The 25804-nt window shown below is 44.8% G+C and overlaps 2 protein-coding genes and 1 non-coding gene across 3 annotated transcripts in view; all 3 read right to left on the bottom strand.

Annotated features, from left to right (window-relative positions):
* Positions 1-1556: 1556 nt before the first annotated feature.
* LOC750186 (golgin subfamily A member 8N) lies at positions 1557-15197 on the bottom strand. Its single transcript, XM_024349102.3, is given in 20 exon segments — positions 1557-4885; positions 4888-4896; positions 4981-5136; positions 5226-5323; positions 5406-5506; positions 6081-6172; positions 6604-6679; positions 7928-7996; positions 8252-8508; positions 8886-8973; positions 9169-9276; positions 9383-9469; positions 10514-10623; positions 10719-10803; positions 10892-10939; positions 11202-11240; positions 12095-12175; positions 12357-12416; positions 13302-13421; positions 15091-15197. Coding segments are annotated over 20 exon segments (1872 nt in total). The 5' UTR covers positions 15139-15197; the 3' UTR covers positions 1557-4745.
* MIR1233-3 (microRNA mir-1233-3) lies at positions 5324-5404 on the bottom strand. Its single transcript, NR_035586.2, has one exon. It is a non-coding gene; the product is annotated as a microRNA mir-1233-3 (primary transcript).
* Positions 15198-17446: 2249 nt separating the features above from the next.
* Positions 17447-25804, bottom strand: part of LOC107966661 (U3 small nucleolar ribonucleoprotein protein MPP10) — a 54601-nt gene continuing 46243 nt past the window's right edge. Inside the window, 3 exon segments of the mRNA XM_063794421.1 lie at positions 17447-18873; positions 21260-21775; positions 22571-22666. The gene's annotated coding sequence lies outside the window, so the exon portion shown is untranslated.

The following is a 25804-nucleotide window of genomic DNA, read 5'->3' as shown; positions in this document are numbered from 1 at the left end:
CCCACCTCGGCCTCCCAAAGTGCTGGAATTACAGGTGTGAGCCACTGCGACCGGCCACAGATTTAAAATTTTACCTGCGTAGGGTACTTATGAGTGGAGCTTGCAGGACTGGAAGTTGCTCTGGGTGAGTCAGTGAGTGGTGAGTGAATGTGAAGGCCTAGGACCTTACTGTACATTGTTATAGACTTTATAAACAGCATATACTTAGGCTACACTAAATTTATTAAAATTTTTTCCTTCAGTAATAAATTAAGGTTAGCTTACTATAACTTTTTAATTTCATCAGCTTTTAAATTTTCTTAACTTTTGACTCTTTTGTAGTAATAGCTCAAAACACAAACACATTGTACGGCTGTACAAAAATATTTTCTTTCCATATTTGGTAAGATTTTTTTCTATTTTTTTTACATTTTAAACTTTTTTGTTAAAAACCAAGACATGGCTGGGCGTGGTGGCTCACACCTATAATCCCAGCACATTGGGAGGCCGAGGCAGGTGGATTGCTGGAGTCCAGGTGTTTGAGACCAGCCTGGACAACATGACGAAACCCCGCCTTTACAAAAAAAAATGAAAAATAGCCAGGCATAGTGGCACACACCTATAGTCTCAGCTACCTGGGAGGCTGAGGTGGAAGGATTGCTTGAACCTGGGGAGCAGAGGTTGCAATGAGCTGAGATCGCACCACTGCACTCCAGCCTGGGCGATAGAGCGAGACCCTGTCTCAAAACCAAACAAAACCAAAATGAAGATACAAACTCACACGTTAGCCTACGCCTGGGCAGGGTCAGGATCATCTATATCCACTGCTCCCATAAGATTATAATGGAGTTGGGGCCCGGCGCAGTGGCTCATGCCTGTAATGCCAGCACTTTGGGAGGCCAAGGCAGGCGGCTCACGAAGTCAGGAGATTGAGACCATCCTGGCTAACACAGTGAAACCCCGTCTCTACTAAAAAATACAAAAAAATTAGCGGGGCGTGGTGGTGGGCGCCTGTAGTCCCAGCTACTCGGGAGGCTGAGGCAGGAGAATGGCGTGAACCCGGGAGGCGGAGCTTGCAGTGAGCGGAGATCGCGCCACTGCACTCCAGCCTGGGTGACAGAGCAAGACTCCCTCTAAAAAAAAAAAAGTAACTCAGGCCCCACCCTAGACCTACTGAATCAGAATCTGCATTTTTATGATTCTCAATGATTCTCTTATGATTCTCATTTTATTTTTATTCCATGACTTTTTTTAAAAAAATCCCGTAACTTCTTTTTCATAACTTTTTTTGTAACTTTTCATAATACTGTTTTCTACTTTTTTCCCACAAGTTTTTTTGCCACAACGTTTTTACATTTTTTATCCCATAACTTTTTCACCCCATAACTTTTTTTAATCCCATAACCTTTTAAATCTTGTGTTCTTTTAAGAAACACTTGCATAGTTATATTACAACTTTGTAAACGTGAAACACATTATCTCATGCCAAGCATGCCCAGCATTTGCACAGTATCAATACCTTTAATACTATAGTTTTCAAGAAACGCAAAATAAAATTTTAAGGCAAAAACAACACATTGAAACAACTTAATAATTTATTACATTACAGTGGCATCACACCAGCAGTCAATAAGGCCACTCTAGGGAAAAATCTTTCAGTATTTCCATGACACATTCTGTTTACAATAATTCATAAACTGGTAAAATTCATTCTAAGAAAACTTGGCAAATAAAACTTTGGACTGGAATTGGCATTTCTTTCTCTGCTTTTCGTTCCCACCATTTCTTTCTTTTATACTACAGTATTCATATTTTAAAATGTTTTAAATTATTTCAGAACATTGATAGCAGTTACATTTTTTAATAGTTATATTATTTTAAAATGACTCTTTAAGATAAAGTTTTAGAGAAACTATATTATGGATAGGGCTGATTTACATTTTCAAATTTTCTAAAATCAGCTTTGGTTTTAGAGCTGATTTTTTTTTTTCATTTCTGGAAAATTATCAGGTTGAATCAAATACTTTTAAAATGATTATTATATATTGCCATCTTTAAATAGGTGTTTTGATTCTTCCTACAGAAATTAAAATGTATTCAGTGGAACTCACAGTTTAAAATTCTATGTTTCTGATGAACTCTAACATTCCAATGTTGCCTTCTAAGCAAACTGAAAGCTGCCTTATACTGAATGAGGAAGAGCACAAATGCTCAGCTGAATGAGGTATCACAAAAGACTGCATGCACTTTGGAGAAAGACTTAAGTTATTGTCGTACAATTTCCATTCTTTTTAGCTTTTTCTTAAATATATGACAAATGCCTACACAAAGAGTGGTATTTCAGTCAATATAGTAAATTCATTTTCCAGACTGACCTTCAGCTTAAATATGCCAGTGTGTGATTTAATCCATAGGCACCTCATGAACACATTATTGTAAGATTGGTTACAGATGCTAAATGCTATCCGAAGGTCATTCCTAGTCACTGATATTTATCACGGTAAAAGTGAAGTGATTTCAACGATAAAAGTACCTTTGAAATAATTTATCAATGTATTAGATAAACCCAGTTTCAGAATGATAAAAGAAAAAACGTTAGACCAAATAATGTGGCTGATTAACAGTGGTCCGATTTCTAGCCCGAGGGTTTAAAATGCTCTTAAAGTAACTGTCTTTAAACTGAACTCAAAGAATGCAAAAGCGGCAAGTTCAGAAAATAAAAGGCGAGAACAGGACTTTAAGTGCATTTTAAACCCACGGGCTAGAAATCGGACCACTGTTAATTAGCCGCATTATTTGGTCTAACATTTTTTCTTTATCATTCTGAAACTGGGTTTATCTAATACACTGATACATTCATAAAATTTGGAAGAGTCAGTTGAAGTCACAAGGACCGAATATTTGCACTCTTTCAGTGAATGCCAGCAAATCTGTTATTCCATCGGTAAAATCGTATTGTTGCTCTCCTGTTAATGTCATATTTACAGAAGTATCATGAGGATGCCAAATGCTAAAAATGGAGATGATCTAGTAACTAGAAATCCCCACCGCAGGGAGCACACATACCTATCTCCCTGCATCCTAACAATGTGATGTGTTTTGGAACACAGACATTAGAACTTCATGAAGTTTTAACTGTTGAGTCTTTCCCAAGCATCATCAAGTTACGATTTAGGCAATATATAACTAAAGTGCATTCATTCATCATGCATAGGCACAATCACATAAATATTGCACAAAATATGTCCCTAACAGAAACCCAGAGGTACAAAAACATATTTCACTTTGTAAAGAAGTTTGTGAGAAAATATAACTCTGTGATTGTATAGACACGTTTCCTGATAATACATTGACATTCACGAACAATAGATTGCACTGCAGTTTGTACACATTTTAAGTTTCATAAACTTCTCCTTGATTTTCAAAGATAGTATAATACCATCTACTAAAACTCCTTTTTGTTTCAACTAAGTATCTCACATATATTAGTTTATAATCATGTTTCTATTATTTTTTAAAGTGTTTTCCATTCAAAGGAAAAGAAGTAAATTCCTATGTCAGAGTAACCAAGGTGGTTGAAGAATATGTATTAGCCAAAGAGGTCTAGATGGTAAAATCAATCTTCAAGCCTCAAAGAATCTCCATGAACAGAGAGGAATGCCAGGTGGCACACAGCTTTCCTTCACTCTAATTCATTCTTGACTAGAGCCTGTATGCCTGTTCCAGGGACATTTGAACTCGTAAAGGATTTCTTATGATCTTCACTAAATACATTAAGAAGAATGCCAACCAGTGCCCTTTTGTGTACTCGGGCATGTAGTCATGTGATTAAAACAGGTAACATGAACTCTTGACTTTAAAATGTATTGTAGATACAAATGCTCTAAGCTAGGAAAGGTTTTCCACATCCACAGTCAACGATGGGAACCTTTCATTCCTCAGAAATAAGCCCTTTTTAGGTCATCGAAAAAGAGTGCAACTGCTGCAGCTCATGATGCAGTATCTTCATGAGCCCAGAGCACATACAAATCCTAAGGGCACCATCATAATACACCGCTAATTCCTGGCACCGGAACAGATGAAACACACTCTATCCTGGACATACCTGCCAGAGGAGGCCACTTTCCTCTTCTGTGAGATTTAAAAAGCTCCCCCAAAAGGTTTCACTCCCATCGCCAATACACAAAAAATGGAGGAAAGGCTGTTTCCAGTTCTTGGCCTTTAAACAACTCTAAATGTCAGTACTCATAGTGGCATATTACAAAGTAATAAACAGTGCACACTTGGGGGCAAACTACATATTGAGCTAACGAAGAGCTCACTGTGATTAAGATTAGATCAAACAACAGCAGAACATAGGCAAATTTTGTCTGCATTCTGTAGTGAATATACATGCTGCAATAACATTAAAAAAGCATGGCAGCCTATTCCAAACCAGCGAGAACAGTTTTGGGCAAAGAGTGGGTCTTCGTGTGTTTGAACTCCCACCACGTAAGGGCGAACTCGATATGCATGCTAATGACCTACAATTATGAAATTAAAAAAGAAAAATGCTAAAGGATGCCAGAGTGAACATCAGTGAGAGCCACAGAGACCCACTCTCTTTTAACTTCTTACAAATAAACTTAAACTATAAATTAGAAACACAAATAATCATGAGTGACTCTAACATTCAAAGGAAGTAAATGAATTGTGTAGGAGATTAACCCCATAACTTGGTTTCTTATTTAAAAATTTCTTGAGCAGCTCTTTGATGATGGTGATGTTTATCTCCTTCTTCTTGGCAGCCAAGCCCAGCGAAAGAATGGCACACAGCAGTTGCTGCCCAAGCCTGGGTGCTCCTGGTGGTCCTGCACGATGGGCTGTGCAGTAGGCTTGTCAAGGAGAGGATCCTCCCTGGCCTCTCCTCACAAAGATCTTTGGAGAGAGGGAGGCGGGGATCTGAGCACAGTGGGAGCCCCCTCTTCCTGCCTGCCCACCCCACCTGAGGGCTCTACTCACCACCATGCTTGTCTGCAGCCCCAAGCTCCTGGGGAGCTGGGGCTCCTGGACCGGGCTCATCAGCAGGGTTCTGGGCAGCGGCCAGGAATTTTCTGTGCCCATTGTTGTAGTTGCTGTAAGCCGCAATACCATCTGCTGCAGCTCCAGCAGCTTCACCTGGAGGGAGGGGTGCTCAGCTGCCATGCCGCTGCCTGCGCCCACCCTCACCCCCACCCCCACCCCCACAGAGATGTTGCCCACCCTACCTTCATCTCCTCCCTGAGCTCCAGCCTGATGGTGTCCTCCTCCCAGTGCCGCATCTTTGGCACGGCCCCCTGGTTCTGATAAAACGTGATGGATTTTCCTGCGGGAGGACAGGGCTCAGACGCTGGGGCCCCTCCGACGGCCCTGCAGCTCCCCCTGCCGTGCACTGGCCTCCCACTCACTGATGGCATCTCTCTCGCCAGTGGTGGATGAAGTGAAGTTCTTTTTTCTTGACCAGCTCACTCAGGTCTGCCTTCTCCTCCAGGTGGTCCATAAAGCTGCTCTGGAGCCAAAATATTGCAGTCACATCTCGGCAGCGACCTGCCCTCAGGTGGCATTTTCAAGTCATGGAGAAGGTGGAGGTGAGTCCTGGCATGGGCCAGCTTCTCCATGACTTCCTGCAGGGCCCAGTGGGTCTCCCCACTCACAGACTCGCCCCCAGGCCCTGGGGCTCCAGGGCCTCTGGCTGCCTCTGGCTCCTTCTGGGCCGAGGCCACCGGGTGAGCCAGGCGCTGGCAGCACACCCTCTGCTCTTTCACCTGCTCTTGTAACTGTGCCTGCTTCTCCTGGGCACTAGCTCCAGCGGACTTGAGAAATGCCACCTGAGGGCAACATGTGACCATTCTTCTAGGGGCATACACAGAAGAAATGGGGCAGAGAGGTGAAGCGCAGCCCCTTCCCTTGGGGCCTCAGAGAGTGCACCTGTTGGCCACAGGTGAAATGGTGTCTGACCACTGGCTCTCGGAAGGGGTGAGGGTCCAGAGAAATCAGAAGGCAGGGAAACGAGGAGCATAAAGGGGTCTTGGAGGGACCACAGAGAAAGGTGGCAAAATGGGTGCAGGGGGAGTCAGGCTCACCATGGCCTCCCTGTTCTCCAGGTCCTCTGGGACACTCGGCATGGGCTGAGGTGCCTCCTCCCCCTCACTGGCCAGATGTTCTCCTCCGTGTCCTGTGGGGGGTGGCCAGAGGGGTCTTCAGACAACCCAACAAGGGAGGTACTGTGGGCCCACCTCTACCTCCACCCTCACTGTGTAATCCTGAGCCAGCCCCTCCCCAGAGAGCAATGAGCTGTTGTTCTTTATTTTTACTTTTAAGAATCAAGATCTTGCTATTCCGCCCAGGCACACTCCCACTACTGGTCGATGTGGGAGTTCTGACCTGCTCCCTTTCTGACCTTGGCCAGTTCAGCCATCCTTAGGCAACTTGGTGACCCCCCGCTCACAGGAGGTCACCACACTGATGCCGAACTTAGTGCAGGCACCCGGTCGGCATAATCACCAGCTGTTCTAAAGGTCTCTTCCAACTCCTCAATCCTATGCTGCTAGCAGTCCCCCCTTCCTCCTGGGGCTCTCTCCTCTTCCTCTGAGCGGTCTCCCGTACCTTCCCCAGGGAGAGCCATGAGGCTAGGCTGGGCTGTTAGCTGCTGGTTCTGCTGGCTGGCTGCTTCCAGGCGCTCCTAAGGGGCCAGGAAAGAGTGAGAAGGGATGGAGTTTGCCAGGTCGTCCCCCTCACAGCCCCATCCTCCGCAGCTCCCTCCCCTGGGTCTCCTGCAACTTTCGGCAGGCCATCTCAGCCACTGCTTTGCCCCAAGCTTCCTGCTGCTGCAGCTGGTTCATTAGCTGGGTCTGTTGCAGTCACTGCCTGTACAGCGCCTCCTTCTCACAGGTCAGCTGCTGATAGGCGGCCACCTGCTGCTGATAGGTGGCCACGGACTGCTGCAGGTGACCCAGGTAATGGTCTGGCTGCTGCTGCAGACTCTGAGCCTCTTGGCTCTTCAGCTCCACCTGCAGGAAGACCCTGGGTGTGAGGGCACGTGGTGGCTGGTTTCCAGATTCTGGGCCCATTCATAGGGTAGCGAGGGCACTGTGGGGCTCTGTCAGCTACCCAGGCCCCTGTCCCCTTACTCCAGGCCTAAGTGACTGCCTCCCTTTCCTAGAACCCCATGCCTCCTTCCCCAGCCTCAAATCTCATACCCTCTTCTCATTTAATCCTCAGCACCTCTGTAAGGAAAATGCCAACTTCCCTTTGAAGTTAAAGAAACAGAGACTTAGAGATGCAAAGTACTTGAATGGTGACCAGTGGAACCGAGGCTGGAATCCAGTTTTAATCTAAGGAGTCTTTTTGTTTTGTTTTCAGACAAGAGTGTCACTCTGTGGCCCAGGCTGGAGTGCAGTGGTGCAATCTCAGCTCACTGCAACCTCCACCTCCTGGGTTGAAACAATTCTCGTGCCTCAGCCTCCCGAGTAGGTGGAATTACAGGCATTCGCCACAATGCCCTGCTAATTTTTTTTTTTTTTTTTAATTTTAGCAGAGATGAGGTTTTACCACATTGGCCAGGCTGATCTCAAACTCCCCACCTCAAGTGATTCTCCTGCCTCAGCCTCCCAAAGTGCTGGGATTATAGGCATGAGCCACTGCACCTGCTATAAGGAGCCTGTTATAGCACTGTCTCTTCCCCTGTGATTGGGGGCTCCATGCCTCTAGCTGGGATGATGATGTCCAGACCTGAGAGGAGCCCAGGGATACCCACCTTTAAAAGTCAGAGGCAGGAAGCAAGAAACAGTCACAGGACTGCCCTGGGGGGTGCTGTGGTCACCAGACCCCAGGCTGGAAGCTGCCTCTGGCCTGGCACCTCCCCTCCCAAGAGGCTGCTGCCCGCCTCCCAGCCCTTCTTGGATGGGGTGGAGGTTTCCGTCTCCTTCACCTCACCAAGCTTCTCCTGTAGCTCCTTTACTTGCTGCTCCAACTGCAGTGCGCTCTTGTTCTCATTGTTCTGGACAGAGAGAAGCAATCAGCAGCCACCCACTGCAGCTGGAGACCCCAGAACTTGGTGTCTGCCTCCCATGGCACTGGGAAGGCTGGAGGCAGGTTAGAAAAATCACCCCCTCTCTCCCACAGCCACCTGGCTCACAGGTGCCTTTAGAAGTAACCTTTCACGTGAGGGCTACACTGCCCCATTTTAGAGGTGGGGAAACAAAGGCCCGGAGGGCTAGGGAGGAGGGCAGGCTCCCCAGTTGGGGCAACGCACCGGCTCCTCGAAGACGCTCTGTGGCTTGGCCAGCTGCTGAAGCTTCTCGTGCTGCTCCTGAAGCCTCTCCTCCTGCTTCCGAAGCCTGTCTTCCTGCTCCCGAATCCTCTCTTCTTGTCGCCGGTTCAGGAGACTTATGTGCTGATTGTTTTTGACCTGGGCCTGGAGCTCTCCTGCCACTCTCTCTAGTTCCTTCCTGAGGTGCTGCAGCTCCACCTCAGAGGGCACTGCTGGGGGCTCCGGGGGCAAGGGTTCAGCTGAGAAAGGAAGCAGATAATAAGGGCCTCTGGATTCTCGAAAAAGAAAAACCCTCCTCTTGGCGCACAGCTCCTCTCAGGCTCCTCAAACTTGGCCTCACTGCTAATGATTCCTCGCACCCAGATGGTAGCCAGTCTTCCAAACCACTTTCAGAGAAAGAGCACTGCGGGTGGCTGACAACGGGCCCTCTTTGCTGATGGGGACACTGAGACACTGAGACTCATTGAGATGACAAGACTCGCCGTCTCCTGGCACAGATCTCTTTCCCTCTGCCTCAAAGCCCTTCCATCCACTCACCTCCCTGGGGGCATTCTAAGCTACCCTCACAGCCCTCTGATGCCAGTCCTGCTCCCAGGTCATGCCAGCCCCATCTTACCCATCTGGTTTTTGAGTTTGGACAAGCTCCTCTCCAGCTCCTCTACCCGATGCGTATAATGCTCCTTCTCTGTCTTCAGTGTGTAAACCTGCCCAAAGCACAGGGGGAAAGGGCCCTGGAGAGAGGGGCTGGTGGCTGGACAGGCTGCCCTCTCCCTCTCTGCCCCTACCTCCACAAAGCCCAGACCCATGACCACCTCTGGCTCTACTATTCCCATTTTACAGATGCCCAGAAAGATCCAGTGACCTATCTAATGTGGGGGGGCTGAAGGGTCAGATCTCACCTCCTGCGACATTTTTCTCATCCTCTGCTGCCACAGGGCCCTCTCTCCTTTTATACTTGCAGCATACTCATCTTTTTGTAATTGGACTTTTTCAAATGACTTCTTCAACTGCAAGAATGGGCACAGAAGTTAGGAAGGGCTGTCACTGGTCCTCACCTGCTCCTGGCCACCTGGGGTCATCGTCCTTCCACATCCCTCCCTCGGAAAACCTCACCAGTGTCAGCTGCGCTTTCAGCAGTCTCTGGTCCCGTAAGGACTGCTCTAACCACCACTCCGTACGTGCTTTGCTGCGGCTGGACAACTGGATGGTGAAGAGTGAGAAGTTTCAATCTGGAGAGCCTGAGCATTTCCACACAGTGCCCCTTAACAGGGCTAGGGCTAGGCCCAATATACAACTCGGTCAGTAAAGATCAAGGCATTTCCCAGCCCGTGGTCTGGTTTTTAAAAGAACACAGTAAAGTTGGAATGGACAGGGAATGAGATTGAGTTTATAGCTGGCTAACAGAGGCCCAGAGAGATCAGATAATATTGCTATGTTATTATTGTTATTATTACCACTGTTTGAACCTTTGTGGAATGCTTCACCAGGTACCGTGCTAACAATCCCATTTAATCCTTGCAACCACCATAGGAGACAGTTACTATGATTCCCTCTATTGTGGAGATGAAAAAACATGGAGTATTTGAGGTTAAGTGCTTGCCTAAGTTCACTTAGGCAGAGCTGGGATATAAACACCCAGGTCTATCCAATTCTCTAAGCCCATTTTTCTTGCTGGGGATGGCGGCACAGATAGGAAGGGGAAAATTAATCTTTTGTTCACTTTTTGAAAGGATGATACATTCACATAGTCCAAAACTCAGAAGGTACAGAAGGGAAGTATCTCCTAGCCATCTTGTTGCTCTCTCCTGAATTTTTTATGAACCCTTGCAGACATGTTTTATGTATATTATCATAGTATGTACACACACACACACCCACACACATGCACGCGTTTCCTCTTTCTACAGAAATGGTAACATACTAAAGGTACTCTTCTGTACCTTCACAGTACAAGTACCCAATACCCCACCTAGGACTTGCCCAAGACCACAGCCAGGTAAGGGCGGGGCAAGCACTTGGCCTCCAAGCTCTGCGTCCAGTGCTCACTCCGCACAGTGCCCCCCAACTCACCCACAGCAGCTGACTCGGCCCCAGGCTGCCACTAAAAACCATACAAAAAAGTAGCAAGAAATGGCCATGCTGCCTTCTGGGCAGGACACGCCATCCTGCAGAAGGGACCTTTAGGCTCACTCCTCCATCTGCAAAACCAGGCTCCCAGGGGATGAGGCAGGTGGCTGGACTCACCTGGTTTGCCTTCTTCTTCTCTGTGGCGATGACAGCAGAGAGAGCCCTCTCTAACTCTCCTTTACACTGCAATGAATATTGCAGGTGGACAGCCAGGTCCTTGGACTCTTCTGTAATGAGAGAGTTGAGATGGGGCCCAAGGGACTCCCCCTGAAGACCTGTCAAAGTGCCAGGTTGAAGGATGACAGGGTGCCCAGATTCCCACCTTCAAAGTATCTGAGAGAACGTTCCATGTGGCACAGGTCCGTATTTAGTTCCTCTTTCTGTATGATCAATGTCTGGATTTGAACCTTTGGGAGAAAAGCCAAGCAAGTGCTGAAAGAGAAGGAAAGAAACATTCTCCGGAGGACAGGAGGAAACTGCACACCCTCCACTCACCTCTAGCTCCCTTTCGGCTTTCTGTCTCTCGTTGTTTGCTTTCTTTTCCTGTAGGAAGAGGAAGACAGAGCTCTTACCAGGGGGAGGCAGAGATGGCACAGCAAGAGACATGCCCCCAGAATGCCACCAATGCCCCAGGACAGGCCCACCCATGGGACCAGGTTATCAGGGGCCCTGTGGGGATGGGGTGGAATCTGAGGGGTGAGCCTTCTTCCCCAGGCTGGGAGTGGGTGAGACGAGACTGGGGCCTCTATGTCTGAGTGCCCCCCAAACCCAGCAGTCATGTCGCGAGGAAACGAAATCACGTTACTTCTTCCAGCTGATGTTCCACTTGTTTCTTCTGTTGTTTCTGTGGGGAGAGTCAAATAAGGTGATGGAGGGTGGCCCCCTCAACTCTATTCCCCAGACCAGGAAGCGGCAGGCAGGGGCCAGGAATGGATTTTAAAGGCAAAGTTCTCAGACATAATGGGAATACGAACTGGTAAACTCTCCTCAAGCTCCCAAGGACAGAGGATTTGGGTCTTTGTTGGCTTTTGCCCACAGCCACAGAACTCAAAGCCTGAATCTGGAATCTCTTGAGAGGACAGCAACATAAACCTCTAGAGATGGAGTTTGAGAAAGGCCCCTCCTTCTGGCAGCTTGTGATTTAGAAAAGTGGGTTCATTCAATAAACATTTACTGAGCATGTATGGACCAGGTACGGTTCTTCACAGCAGATATAGGATGGAAAAGGACAGACAGGAGCCCTTAGCCCTGAGGTTTCCGTTCCAGGGGGCCTTTAAATCTCAGACTCGAGAGCTAACAGAGACCTTTGATACTCACTACCTCCTCTGGAAACACGAGCCCAAAAAGGAGAGGTGGCTTGTCCAGAATCAAAGAGCAAATTAGGGACTGAGTCATGGCAGAAATACGGGGCCCTTGACAACCAGTCAGGCTAGCACTTCCCCAGGAGGCAACAACCCCAGGGTGTGTGTAGCAAGGACTCGAGCAGGGGTGTCTGGAGAGGAGAGAGTCGGCAAAGAGGGCAGCAAAAGAAGAGCCATGCTGCATGCTCTCGGGTCCCTCCAGGTGAGGCCTGGGCACCCAAGCTCCCTATTTGTCCTTGGCACCAGGGACCCCCCAGCCCCTTTCTTCAGGGCCCCAAGGGGAAACTGGAGCCCAGGATTCGCAGCGTGGAATCAGGGGACCCCACCGGACTCTTACCAAAGATTTGATGGTGTTCTTCAGTCGACTGATTTTTACGGACGTTGAATCCAGGACTACTGCTCGTTCTTGGCACGGGCTCTGAGGTGCATGCAGAGAGGAGGAGGTGGAGCAGGAGTCGGGGGAGAGGTAGAGAGAATGATCGTTAGGGCTGGGGTGTGTGGGCTGTCTCAGCTGGCAGAGGGGCACCCAGTCCCACCTGGAGGAGGAGGTTGGAGGGTTGACCCGAAGGGTCACTGCACCTCTGCCCAGAGCCTCTTACCTCCAGATCTTTCAGGGTAGCAGATGATGTAGGGCCTTCCCTGTGGAAACCTGTTGCTGACTACAAGAGATGAGAGTGCACATGGAGATGTTCTGTCCCCCACAGTGTCTGAGCCCTCTGACTTCCTTTCTTCCCTATCAACTGGCAACATTTTCTTTTCTGCCTATCTTGGACCTTTTGTCCCATAACTCCTTTGTGCTAACTTCTCTCATGGTTCTTATCTCCCCACCATCCCATCCTGGGGCCCCTTCAGTGACTCCTGATGGCAAGTGGCTGTTCTCATTGTCCTGGTTTCCCCTTGAGACTGGGGATGAGGAAAATCAAACCATATCCTGGGTGTCCTGAGTGTTTACAGCAGGCCATGTACTAGGGATTAACATAAAAACAATAACAAATCTCATTTAAACTTCACAAATGGAAGTGAAACAATACCACCTCTATTATACAGATGTGAAAACAGAGGCCCAATGAGGTCAAGCAACTTGCCCTAAATCATATCCCTAGCAGAGCAGATGGAGAGGCAGGATTCAAACCCAGAATTCCTTTTTTTTTTTTGAGACAGAGTCTTGCTCTGTCACCAGGCTGGAGTGCGGTGGCATAATCTTGGCCACTGCAAGCTCCACCTCCCAGGTTCACACCATTCTCTTGCCTCAGCCTTCTGAGTAGCTGGGACTACAGGCACACGCCACCACGCGTGGCTAATGTTTTTGTATTTTTAGTAGAGACAGGGTTTCACCGTGTTAACCAGTATGGTCTCGATCTCCTGACCTCATGATCTGCCTGTCTTGGCCTCCCAAAGTGCTAGGATTACAGGCGTGGGCCACCACACCCGGCTAAAGCCAGAATTCTTAACCAGTACCCAGCAGTCCATCCACAATCTTAAGAATTACCCTCTATTGCCCCTTGGGCCCCCTGTCCCCAGAAGCCTGGTCAGCCAAGACTCACATCCCCAGGTGACTGGCAACCACCAGAAGTGGCTGTCTCAGAGATACTGCCATTTGTTTTCCTGTTCCTGTTCGCTCCTGCTGGAACTCTAGGGCTGTTTTTCTGCCAATATTCTTTTAACTGTTGGAAAGAAGAGCAGTAATATTCATGAGAACCGTCAGCCCCTACAGCCACATCCTCCTTTACAGTTTTTACAAAATACACTGACACATCATCTGATTTAATGACACCAACAACTGTACAAGGTGTTGTCACACTCATTTAGTGACTGAGAAGGATTGATATCATGGCTAGAAAAAAAAAAAGAAAAAGGCAATACTGGAACTTTGAAACTCAGTCTTCTGACTCCAAGCTCTGAGGTTTTGCCAAGAATCAGCAGCTGCCAGGGACCAAAACCAGAGGCAGAGGTAGAAAAGTAAACATTAAGTAGGCAGGAACTGTATGCCATGTGGTTTAGAGTCACACATCCTCACACGTCTGTTAGTGTGAAGAAGTGCACCAGTACCTCTCAAACTTTTATATCAATGTGTCCTCATGGCAGAAGGCAGCCTTTCTGTGAAATCAGAATTTATCAGAAAGAGGACAACCCAAGCCTCATTTCAGAGAGAGGTCTGTATACTCTTAGAAACCTATGTGACTGTCATCCCTAAGTACATTCATGTTTTTTCTCTTGATCTCAAGAGAATCAAGGGAAACTGATGCTTCAGAAAGATGTCCCACATTTATCCTGTGGCACTCAAAGTACCCAAGGTTGAGATAATATGAGGAAGATTCAAGGTGTCAAGTTCAGTTTCCCAAGATCTATTCCACAGAAGATGAGCAAATCTCACTTCAGAGACCAGTGACTGAAGGAGAGTCTGGTCCCAGAACCATGGAGAATTAGAATATGAGGTGAAGAACTCAGAAAAAAATGTTAAAATCTCTCTGGAAAGTAGAAGCCTGGGAGAAAACCAAATCAAACCCATTCTCTCATTGCCACCCAGAGATACTGTCAAAGTTTTGAGTTCATGGGGGAAGTGTAGGCTTTTCCCACCGTCAACATCTGTAAGGGAGTGAGGCAGCCTGGAACCTCTTGCTCCTAGGTCCCATAGTCTCCATTCCCCTTCCAGCTGGAAATTTGTGCTGTGACCAGAGGAACCAGAAATGGGGTGAGAACGCTTAGGGGACTGGGTCGTAAGATCAAAGGCCAGTCTTGCAGTAACGGCAGTTACTAGGTGGGCTGTGACATCACAACATTCTACTCCTCCTGGTCGGGGGGAGGGACCCATGTCAGCACCATGTCCAAGTCGCCGCTCCACGATTGGGGAGGGAAGCACAGGGTTCGGACCCAGCTCCTTGGAGACGCCAGCACAAAGAACCCAGGGAGGTCAACCTTGAGGCAGCAGGAGGGGAGGGCACAGTCTGCAGCAGGGAGTCCCAGGAGTCACCAGCCCAAAGTCACGCAGGGATGACTGGCGAGGGTGGGGCCTGGCTCCTTGGAGATGAGGGCCCAAAGAGCCCAGGGAGATCAAGCTTGGGGTGGCAGGAGATGAGGGCCCAGTAACGGAGCGGGAAGCCCCAGGAGTCACCCACCCAAAGTCACCCTGGGGTGATTGGCGAGGGCAAGGACTGGGCTGCTTTCTGAAGGGGTGGGGCTGACTGACAAAACTTTGGTGGGGGTAGCCCAAGGCACCGGGGTTGGGGGGACCAGTCCAGTGTGCCTCAGGAGTCGTATAGACTCTGGCAGGGGTCTTGTCATCAGAGGGGATCTGTGGCTGGGTTGAGGGGCTATGACCTAGTGCGTTTTTACCTTTTTCTTGGCTGCAGCCAATTTGTTGTGTTGAGTTTCTTCTGCCATCGCAGGGTGGGGAGGGAGGAAGGGTTGGGGCCACAGCAGCACAATCCCAATAAGAACCGATCAAGGCCTCCAGTCACCTACCAGGCAGCTGTGTGACTGAGCCAGAGGAGGCGTAACCAGGGCCCCAGTAAAATGCGGAATAGGGGCGTGGCCTTAATGCTCCAAGCCCATTGGTCAATGAGAAAGATGAAAGGGAAAGGGGGCGTGGCCAGACAGCAACGTGTCCAAAGGGCCCTGTGGCTCACAAGGAAAGCTGCCCGTGGCAACCGCTCTCCCCACCCACTCTAAGAGAGCGGAGAGGCCTCCCACTCTGGAAGAGAAGAGGGGCCGGCTTTTGCTTTAAAAGCTTTAAAACTTTAAAAAATATATGTGTGTATACTTTATATATATGTGTGTCCGTGTGTGTGTGTATCTATGTTTTTCTCCATAGTTGTCTTCATTATCCAGCTTCTATGCAAGGTCTATGATTTTGGCCTATATTTTTCATCTTTGATTACAGTACAAAAATTATCAGTATTACCTTAACTGAGATACAGATCCAATAAAAACGGAAAATGCATAGCATGCTTGATGGTTAATGAAGCAGACTATATTATCCAACATTCTAATAAGATAAAATAATCACAATGATTTCTCTTTTTTGGAAAAATGTTTCTCTTATTCTCCTACGTTTTCGTTAAGATTTTTTTTTCTTAAACAAGAAACATGTCTAATATCTGTAAAAACACCAAGCTTTTGGGCCGGGTGCAGTGGCTCATGCCTGTAATTCCAGGACTTTGAGAGTCCAAGGTGGGTGGATCATGAGGTCAGGAGATCGAGACCATCCTGGCTAACACGGTGAAACCCCATCTCTACTAAAAATACAAAAAAGGCCAGATGTGGGGGCAGGCAGCTGTAGTCTCAGCTACTTGGGAGGCTGAGGCAGGAGAATGACATGAACCCCCGAGGTGGAGCTTGCAGTGAGCCAAGATCATGCCGCTGCACTCCAGCCTGGGCTACAGAGCAAGACTCCATCTTAATTAATTAATTAATTAATTAATAAAAATAAAAAATTAATAGTAAGAGCAATGTGAACAAAAGATGCAATAAAATAATTTAGAAAATACAAACTATTAAAAAATAGATTTTAAAACTTGTGCAACAAAGTCAAACAGCACCCAACGAAAATGTATACCCTTACACGTTTGTTTAAAAAGCAATTTAAATTACATTGATCCACTAAACTGGGAAAAGCAAAACAAACAAAAAGGGGGAAATAATTAAGACGTAAGGAAAAAGGAAAAAGAAAAACCACTAGATTTAAAAAATAAAACTAAAGGAGGATTCTTTCAAAAGACTGAGATAATAAAACAGTCAAGCCTCTGATAAGTAATCAAGATAAAGAAAACTTTGAAGAGAAAAGGGCATATAGCCACATGTGAATATGATGCAAAAAGTGAAAACTTTACACATCTTTACAACACCTTAGAAGTATGGATGACATGTTCATTTTTTTTTTTTTTTTTTTTTGAGACGGAGTCTCGCTCTGTCACCCACGCTGGAGTGCAGTGGCGTGATCTTGGCTCACTGCAAGCTCCGCCTCCCGGGTTCACAACATTCTCCTGCCTCAACCTCCCGAGTAGCTGGGACTACAGGCGCCCGCCACCACGCCTGGCTAATTTTTTGTATTTTGGCTTAGTAGAGACGGGGTTTCACCATGTTAGCCAGGATGGTCTCGATCTCCTGACCTCGTGATCCACCCGCCTCGGCCTCCCAAAGTGCTGGGATTACAGGCATGAGCCATCGCACCCGGCCAAAGTGTTCTTTTTTTTTTAAGAACCTACAGTTACGAAAACTAACTGAAGAAGTGGGAAATCTGGAGACCAATACGCAGAAGAAGGAAAAAGACAAAGACTCATCCTCCAAATTGGATATTTATTTAAACCAGAATTTGTCAGCCTCAGCAATATTGATATATTGGGCCAGATAATTCTTTGTGGAGGGTTCCCCTGGTGTGTTGTCGGGCATTTAGTAACATTCCCTCTACCCACAGAATGCCAGTGAGACCTCCCGACCATGACCAGTTGTGACCACAAAAATGTCTCCAGATATTTCCAAACGTCCCATAGGAGGCAAAATACTCCTGCAGTTGAAAATTACTGTGTAAACCAGATCTACATCCTAGATCTTAGAAAAAAGATGTAAAGCTTCCCACCTCAGTCCTGCATACCCTTGATACTGAAATGAAATAACAGCCTTAAAGGAAACAAACAAAACTATAATCTTATTTCATACAGAAGTAAAAATGCAAAAATAAAATATTACCATAGCCATTCTAACAGTGTTTATTATACGAATGCAAAGATAATTCAAAATTAGGAAAATTTCATCAGGCAATTCACAAATTATATTTCTACATATAATTGAAGGCACAATCATGAAAAACAAAGTAGCTCTATATGCATTAAGTCCATGATCTATTCAGTGAAAAACACAAGTTGCACATGTCTTACAGAAGGAAAACTTAACACTGAACACAGATTCTCACCATCTGCTCTTTGTCCGGAGGCTCCAATAGAAATACAGTGAAGAATAAACATTGTATAAGCACACAATTACAAAAAAGGAATGGGGTTACCAACAGAAGACAATTCATCTTCATTAGACAATGACAGTACATGGAAAATGGTTAATTCATGGAGCAAAGCAACAAAGGTGGAGGTCAGGGGGATACTGAGAACAAGGAGGCTAATTTGTCCCACAGCAACCTGGAAAGGTTCTAGACTCAGACACGAGGTACCCCCGACAATGGGACTGATAGGCAAGACTGAAAACAGAGATTAAGCAAAAGCCCGGATAGAGAACACATTTTACAGGCCCTGAAACACACTGCTGGCCCCATCTCCTTAAACAGAACCCAAGCAAACATATCTACCTCAGGCAAGAGAATGTAGATTTTACATCCAGAGGAATGGAGTAGTTACCCAGCCATCATTTAAGATTGCAACAGGAGATAAGATAGACGGATGGAGGATAACAATTAGGAATCAGCATACATTCCCCTTAAAGCTATCAGTTGACAAGTCTTGGCCACAAAGAACTCCCAATCAATTTTTATTTATTTTTATTTTATTTTTTTTTTTTTTGAGACAGGGTCTTGCTCTTTCGCCCAGGCTGGAATGCAGGAATGCAGTGGCATGATCAGAGCTCACTGCAGCCTCAACCTCCTGGGCTCAAGCAATCCTCCTGCCTCAGCCTCCCAAGTAGCTGGGACTGCAGATGGGTGTCACCACACCTAGCTATTTTTTTTTTTTTTTTGTAAAGATGGGGTCTCACTATGTTGCCCAAACTAGTCTTGAGCTCCTGGGCTCAAGTGATCCTCCCACTTCCGTCTCCCAAAGCACTGAGATTATACGTGTGAGCCACCACACCCCGGCTCCCAGTCTTTTAGTACCTCTCTCAAATATGAATGAACAAATAAAGGAATGGAAAAAAGACTACAGGTCAGGCGCGGTGGCTCATGTCTGTAATCCCGCACTTTGGGAGGCCGAGGTGGGTGGATCACCTGAGGTTGGGAGTTCCAGACCAGACTGACCAACATGGAGAAATCCCATCTCTACTAAAAATACACAAATTAGCTGGGCGTGGTAGCACATGCCTGTAATCCCAGCTACTTGGGAGGCTGAGGCAGGAGAACTGCTTGAACCTTGGAGGCAGAGGTTGTGGTGAGCCGAGATCACATCACTGTACTCCAGCCTAGGGAACAAGAGCAAAACTGGGTCTCAAAAAAAAAAAAAAAAAAAAGACAACAAATGATAAGCAACATAGAATAGATATTTAAGGAAAGGCTTTAAAAAGAAAAATAAGACCAAAATAAACTAAGGAAAAGAATTATTAAAGAACAAGGAGATGCCAGGGAGAAGACAAAGAGTATCAAAATCACTTCATAAAGACACTTGTGAATATATTACATGTATAAAACAAAACAATATGAATAAGAAATAATCAGAGAAGAAAAAGTTCTTAGAACTCATGCTTCATCTTGGGAGTTGGTCTCCAATGAGCCATACCTCCTGTCATCATGTCCTTAGACAGGCCCATCCCATAGTCAATCTGGGTTGGCCCCAACACTCACTTTAACCTATAGCATGTGGTAGAAATGACACTGGACCTGTTCCAGGTCTAAGCCTTAAGAACTCCTGGCAGCTCCATTTCTGTGCTTCTGGAAGCCAAAAATAAGAATTGACTACCTTCTTGGAGAAAGAAAAGCCACATGAAGAGATCCGAGAGGATGAGATGCTATGCAGAGAGAAAGGCCACATCAAGAATTACCAAGGCAGCAGACCTGTGGGTGAAGAAGCCGTCTCAGACATTCCACTGCAGCTGAGCATCCAGATGACCAGTCCCTGACACTGTTTAACCACACAGTGAGAGCTGCCAAATGAGACCAGCAGAAAAACTGTCCAGCTAGCCCCAGGTAATCCATACAGTAGTGACAGATAGACAGATGTGTAGTTTTAGGCCATTAAGTTTTGGGATAATTGGTTAAGCAACAATAAATAACCAAAACAAAACTTAAAGTTATGACAGTCCAAATAAAATTTCCTGAAAGTCAAAAGATAAGAAAATATTCCAGAACTGAAAATTTAAAAAACATTTAGAAATAACGCGAGATACAAGACTCAAGACAAGAGGTCTAAAATCCAATTAACAGACACTTCCAAATGAACAAATAAAATGGAAAAGAGAAAGTTAACAACAAAAATATGACAAGATTCAAGACTCCAACTTTGAAAGAGCCTATCCATAGGCCTGTTCATTTGGTGTACCCAGCATAATGAATGAAAAAAGACCCACACTAAGTACACTGTTGTGCTATTTCAGCTCACCAAGGAAAAGACAAACTCCTAAAAGCTTCCAGGGAGAAACTCATGCATAAATAAGTGAAACTCAGGATGGCATGAGGCTTCACCACCACGACTGGTTAGAAGACAACAGCACAGACTTTGAAATTCTAAGGTAAAATTATCCTCAACCTAGAAATACATAATCAAGCAAACTATCAATCAAGTGTGAGGGTAGAATATGAGAGACGTGAATACTGATGGGGATGTGGTATGCAGCAGGCACTGTTCTAAATGGTTTACATGTACCAACCCAATTAAGAAACTTAAAATACACACACACACACACACACACACACACACACACACACAGTTTTTCCTGCTAATCATTTTACGATGAAACAGCCAAGTAGCTAACCCAGAGCCCACAAAGGCAGAGTAAAAATTCTAACACTTGGTAAAATAAAAATGCACATATACCCTGTGATCTAAAAAAAAAATGCTTAAATATTCAAAGACAGACAGCAATTACAGCTACTGAGAACATCACTGTAAGCAAACTGAGGCAGAGAAAACAAAGGTGCTAATGAGGATTTGAACCACCTAACATGCAGAAACCCACTGGATGCTTTCCTAGGTTCCGAGCTGGCATCGTCTTTCAGAATGATCTAGAAGAGGTCACATGACACTGTTACAAAGGATCTGGAGAAAGGGACCCTTGCTTTATCACTCCGGCTCTCCAGTCATGCTTCACATTTTCACTTCTTACACTCTTTCACATGAAGTCAATTTACAGACCTCCATCAAGCCCTTAGAGACCTTTTTGTAATATTCTGACAAGTTCTGGATGTCATCTCTGCACTTTTGACAAATTCTTAGCAGTTAACTTACAAGACAGTTAACATTTTTGTTCACAGTATAGCTAGAAAAGGGTCATATACTCAATAAAACAAATATTTACCAAGCATTCATTGAGTGGAAGATAAAACGCACAAAGCATAATTATAAAATATTCTCCCCTGCCATGATACAACAAAATTTTTAAAGGCTTAAAGAATATAGCATAACATGACCAAAGCAAAAATAGTAAGCACTAAAGAGGGGAGGAAGGGAAAATATCAGCATGAACTGAATATGACCCAGAAGAGTCTTGATGGTCAGACATGTAAAGATGTATTGGGTAGGGTTAAGGGGTGGAAGTCAGGGGCACAGGTCAGGGGCACATTCTACAAGGGAAAAACAGCTGATACAGAAGCCTGAAAGGTAAAGTGTGCAGAGCACCTGTACAGGACTCTTACCTGCCACAGCGAGGGCACAATGCGCCTTTCCAGAACACAGCAGTGCGCAGCCAGGCCTGGGGCAGAGGGATCACTCAAACAGCACCAGAGGCTGCATTCCTACTTTTCTTCCGTCGACAAGTCCATTTTCATTGTTAGTTTCTCCTTCAACACAAACTTAAAAACAAATGGCTGAACACGCAGGAACAAGGAAAACCTGACTGAAGAATGAGACATTAAAACTTAAGGGCCTTGGGTCCTGGCACGGTGGCTCACGCCTGGAATCCCAGCACTTTGGGAGGCAGAGGTGGGTCATTTGAGGTCAGGAGTTCAAGACCAGCCTGGCCAACACGGTGAAACCCCGTCTCTACTAAAAACACAAAAGCTAGCCAGGCGTGGTGGCCGGCGCCTGTAATTTCAGCTACTCGGGAGGCTGAGACAGGAGAATCACTTTAACCAGCGGACTGTCAAGAGAGGTAGGCTGCAGTGAACCGAGATCGCGCCACTGCACTCCAGCCTGGGCTACACAGTGAGACTCTGTTTCAAAAAAAAAAAAAAAAAAAAAAGTCATGGTCATGGTAAAAAACCTATGGCTTTGGAAGGCTTTCTTGGTAACGTCCTAGAATTAAGGTTAAGCCTGCGTTTCCTGTTAACTGAACAGGAAACCAGCCTGACCAACATCCTTCTGCCCAGTGGCTTGCTCTCAGCTCCTCTTCGTTGGGCCTTGGGCAGTCAGACTGTCTAGTTTTAATCCTTGCTCTGCCACCTGTGACCTTGGACAAGTTACCTACCTTCAGTTACCTCATCTACAAAATGCAGATATTAATAATACCCTCTTTTTAATTTATCCAGAGGATTAAAAGACTTAATAAAAAGTAAAAAATAAGAAGACTTGGTAAGCATAGGCACAGAGGAAAAAAAAGTAAAAATAAATAATTAAATAAAAAGACCAGTGCCTAGCACATAAAAGTTCATCAGGAATTAATTCTATAATATGAACTCAATTTTGCAAAACTTCAAAGTACGTATAACTTTTAACTTACTAGGGTATACATACCAGTAATACATTTACAACGGTAGACATGTTTGCCTACTGTAAATATAACAAAGACTAAACAAGCAGATACTAAATCATTAAGCAATTATCAGTTAGTATCTTTAATTTTCTTATACTTCTATATTTTCTATAGATCATCTTTGTAACAAGAAGAAAACAAACCAAATGAAAATGAAATGAATTCTCTCAAAAAGAATTAAGTCAAGACAGGAAGAAGGCTCGCAAAGTAATATAAAATATATCTTATGGTTTATGTAAAATTCTTAATAAAATACCTTCTTTGCTCCAAGCTGCACTCTGGCTTTGCCTTTGAGTCAGGCGGCATTTCTTTGCACGATGACTGGTTCTATTGAGTAGGCACTGCTTCAGCCCTACAGGAAGAACAAAACATCTCTGGAACACAGCAGCATTCCTGATTCCCACTTGAGGAGGCCTAACAAAATGGCATATGCCTCAACAGCAGCAGATCAGTGTTAAAAAGTCTGGAGTCAACGGGAAAAAGTAAAATTGGACCATTTCCAGAATCTCACAAAAAGCAACAAACTGACATTCTAAGAGCCCAACATGAGCAAATTAGAACCTTAAATAAAGGTCACTCTTAATGCCTATCCCAGCATAGATTCAGCACCAAGTACAGTGTCATTTTACTGGTTTACCTTTTTCATTCTTGAAAGTAGGAGCTATGAAGAAAAACACTAAAATTTCTCTAAGAGAACCTTCTACTTACAACCTAACTTACGTAATCGAAACACTCTATTGAGGGTGAAAATTGAGTATTATAAGAAAATAATCACGTGTTTTGCGAGAAGTTGCAAATATAATGCTCCTCCACCCAATAACTACCTTAAAAAGAAAAAAGGAAACATACAAAATTATCTCGAGAATTATTCCTGCTTAAACAATGTCTACGTGCCATTACTAAGAAAGTATGCACACAGTAAAGATGAGAAGAGAACATGCAAGCGTGAACATACTTGCTAGGGATATAGGACTATGGGTAACTTAAACATTTTAATGGTATTACTCTCACGTAATTGCTCTGAAATTCTAGTCAGTTGTTTGAAATGGCTCTTAGAACAGAATACTTTGACATTTTTATGATGTCAAAAACTAAGAACTTAGCCCTAAATATTCCAAAGAATAGGTGCAGAAGAACCCGTTTCCTTAAACGGCATTTGAGTATTCTTCACAACTCAAACTTTCTCTCCCATCCTGTGATGGCCGAGAGCTTTTCCTCTGACGACGGCACTGACCTTACCCTATCCAAAATATGAACATCTGCATGGTTTCCTGGTTCAAATTGTTTTTATCCATTCTGTCGTGAGAATCAAATGGTTCAGACCATGCAGCACCTCTCTGGGACTTCTCAAGTCCTTTCTACATCTGAAGACTATTCTCTGAACCAAAGACAACTTCTGGGGGTGTACCAAATCTCCCATTAGAAAATTATTAAGATCAAGATGTTTTAACCTTTTAACTCTTTCTCAAACAAAATAAATTCGTTTCTCCTTTACTGTTATTTTAAATTTCAAAATACACAGATAGTATGTCTAAAATAAAATCAAGAGAATGACAGTTTTAGAACACAAACTGTGGTAATTTTGAAAACACAAAAGCTAAGACCACTAATTAGGTCTATGTGGACACCAAGTCCACCACAACCTGTTCTGTCCTCCGGGGCTCTGCCCACGCCTTTCCCTTGCCTGAGATTCCTTCTGCTTCCTACCCTTCCAAATGCTGTATTTCCCCCTGGAAGACTTGCCAAGACCACTCTAACCTGCACATCTCCCATTCCAGCTAACCAAAGGCATCCTTGGTTGACTAAACCAAATTATTTTGCAGACAAGGCATCTAAAAACTTCCACTGTAGACTATTCACCTTAATAATTGTCATTGTGACATTATTCAATAATAAAATGAGGGAAAGAAGTCCCTTCAATCCCTTATCCTGGAGAATCCAAGCAAGTGTCTTTCCCACTTGCTTTGCCCAAACCCTGGGACCTTTCTAAGTAAAAGTTTAATGGAAGGGAAAGAAAATCTAAAAGAAAAACTCTCCAAAAAATTAAACTCGGGCAAAGATTCATGGGATTAAAAATTTTTATTCTTTGTGTATTTGATTTCCGAAACATAGAACTCTCTCTCTCACTCCTTAAACCTGCCACTGGGCTAAGAGAGTATTGTACAGAATATGCACTCACTGACTTAACAGAATTAGAACATCCAGGCACTCACTGAGATTTTGCTTCCACAACCGCTCAAAGTCTAGTCATTAGTTCATGAGTTAACACCACACTTGATCTTCAAATTTTGGAAATGCTGACGGTAGACAGGGACTTGTTTTGGGAAAGGAAGTACACAGTAGACATTGTTACCCATGACCCAACCACCACCACCTTTCCTTTAAAGAACCCCACTCTTCCTTTAAGGTTGCAGAGTCTCAGAAAGTGGGAAGAAAGGAAGTTTTTGCATTTTCAGGTCAAAACGAAGTACATTTGTGCAACCACATAATGCCCATGCAAAGGTTTGTTGAAATCTAAACACAAGACAGAAGTAGTTCTAGCACCTCCACAAAAAGTAAGGTAAGTAAACTTTTCCTTAATATACACTTTCAGCAGCATCAACACCTAAAAGTGGTTGACTTTACTACTGTACTAAATTAAATTACATTCATTTTGTCAATAGGTGTTCCAAATTCGTACTGATCTTTGTCTCCAAGGGGTTCCTGCTGAATATTGAGACAGTTGAAGATTACTAGGGGAAAAAATTATTAATAATCAAAGTAAGGATCATCTAAGGATAATATGCCACATATACACACACAGTCACATTTTCAGCTTTACAAAAGTTCAGTTATCAAAGTTGTACAGCAAACACTATCCTAAGCTTAGCGTCTTCAGGCATTTGATTTATAATCACTGTAAAGAAAAATCAGTCACAAAATGCCACTTTTGTATGATTCTATTTATATGAAATGCCCAGGATAGGCAAATCTACAGAGATAGAAGTTAGATCAGAGGTTGCCAGGATCAATGGTGGGGGAGAGAGGTACAGGGAGTGACTGCTAGTGGGTACGGGGTTCTTTTTGGGGAGATGAAAATGTTCTGAAATTAGGGAGTGGTAATGGCTGCATAACTCTGAATATACTAAAAACCACTGAACTGTACACTTGAAGGGTGAGGCTTATCATACAAAAACTGTATCACAATAAAGCTCTTAGTTTAAAAAATGTTTGTCTATGTCAAGAAACAAAGAAATAGGGTCATAGCTACAAGATATGGGATATAAAATACTGGAACAAAACTGCTTAATAATATATCTAGAATCACACAATGCTTAGTCTTTACGCTGACTAAAATCACGAGATTTGTGTTTTATCGGTATTTCACATTTTTTACTTCTTCTAAGTCAGCCAGTAATTCCTCCTTCTCACTTAATCGTTGACTACAAAGACCAAGCCATTTTGACTCTGCCACCGATAAGCTTTCACATTTCTTTCCTCCTTCCATTCC

This window comes from Pan troglodytes, chromosome 16 (genome assembly GCF_028858775.2).
Source record: "Pan troglodytes isolate AG18354 chromosome 16, NHGRI_mPanTro3-v2.0_pri, whole genome shotgun sequence".
NCBI classification, from domain to species: domain Eukaryota; kingdom Metazoa; phylum Chordata; class Mammalia; order Primates; family Hominidae; genus Pan; species Pan troglodytes.
This window is presented reverse-complemented; position numbering and strand designations above follow the sequence as displayed.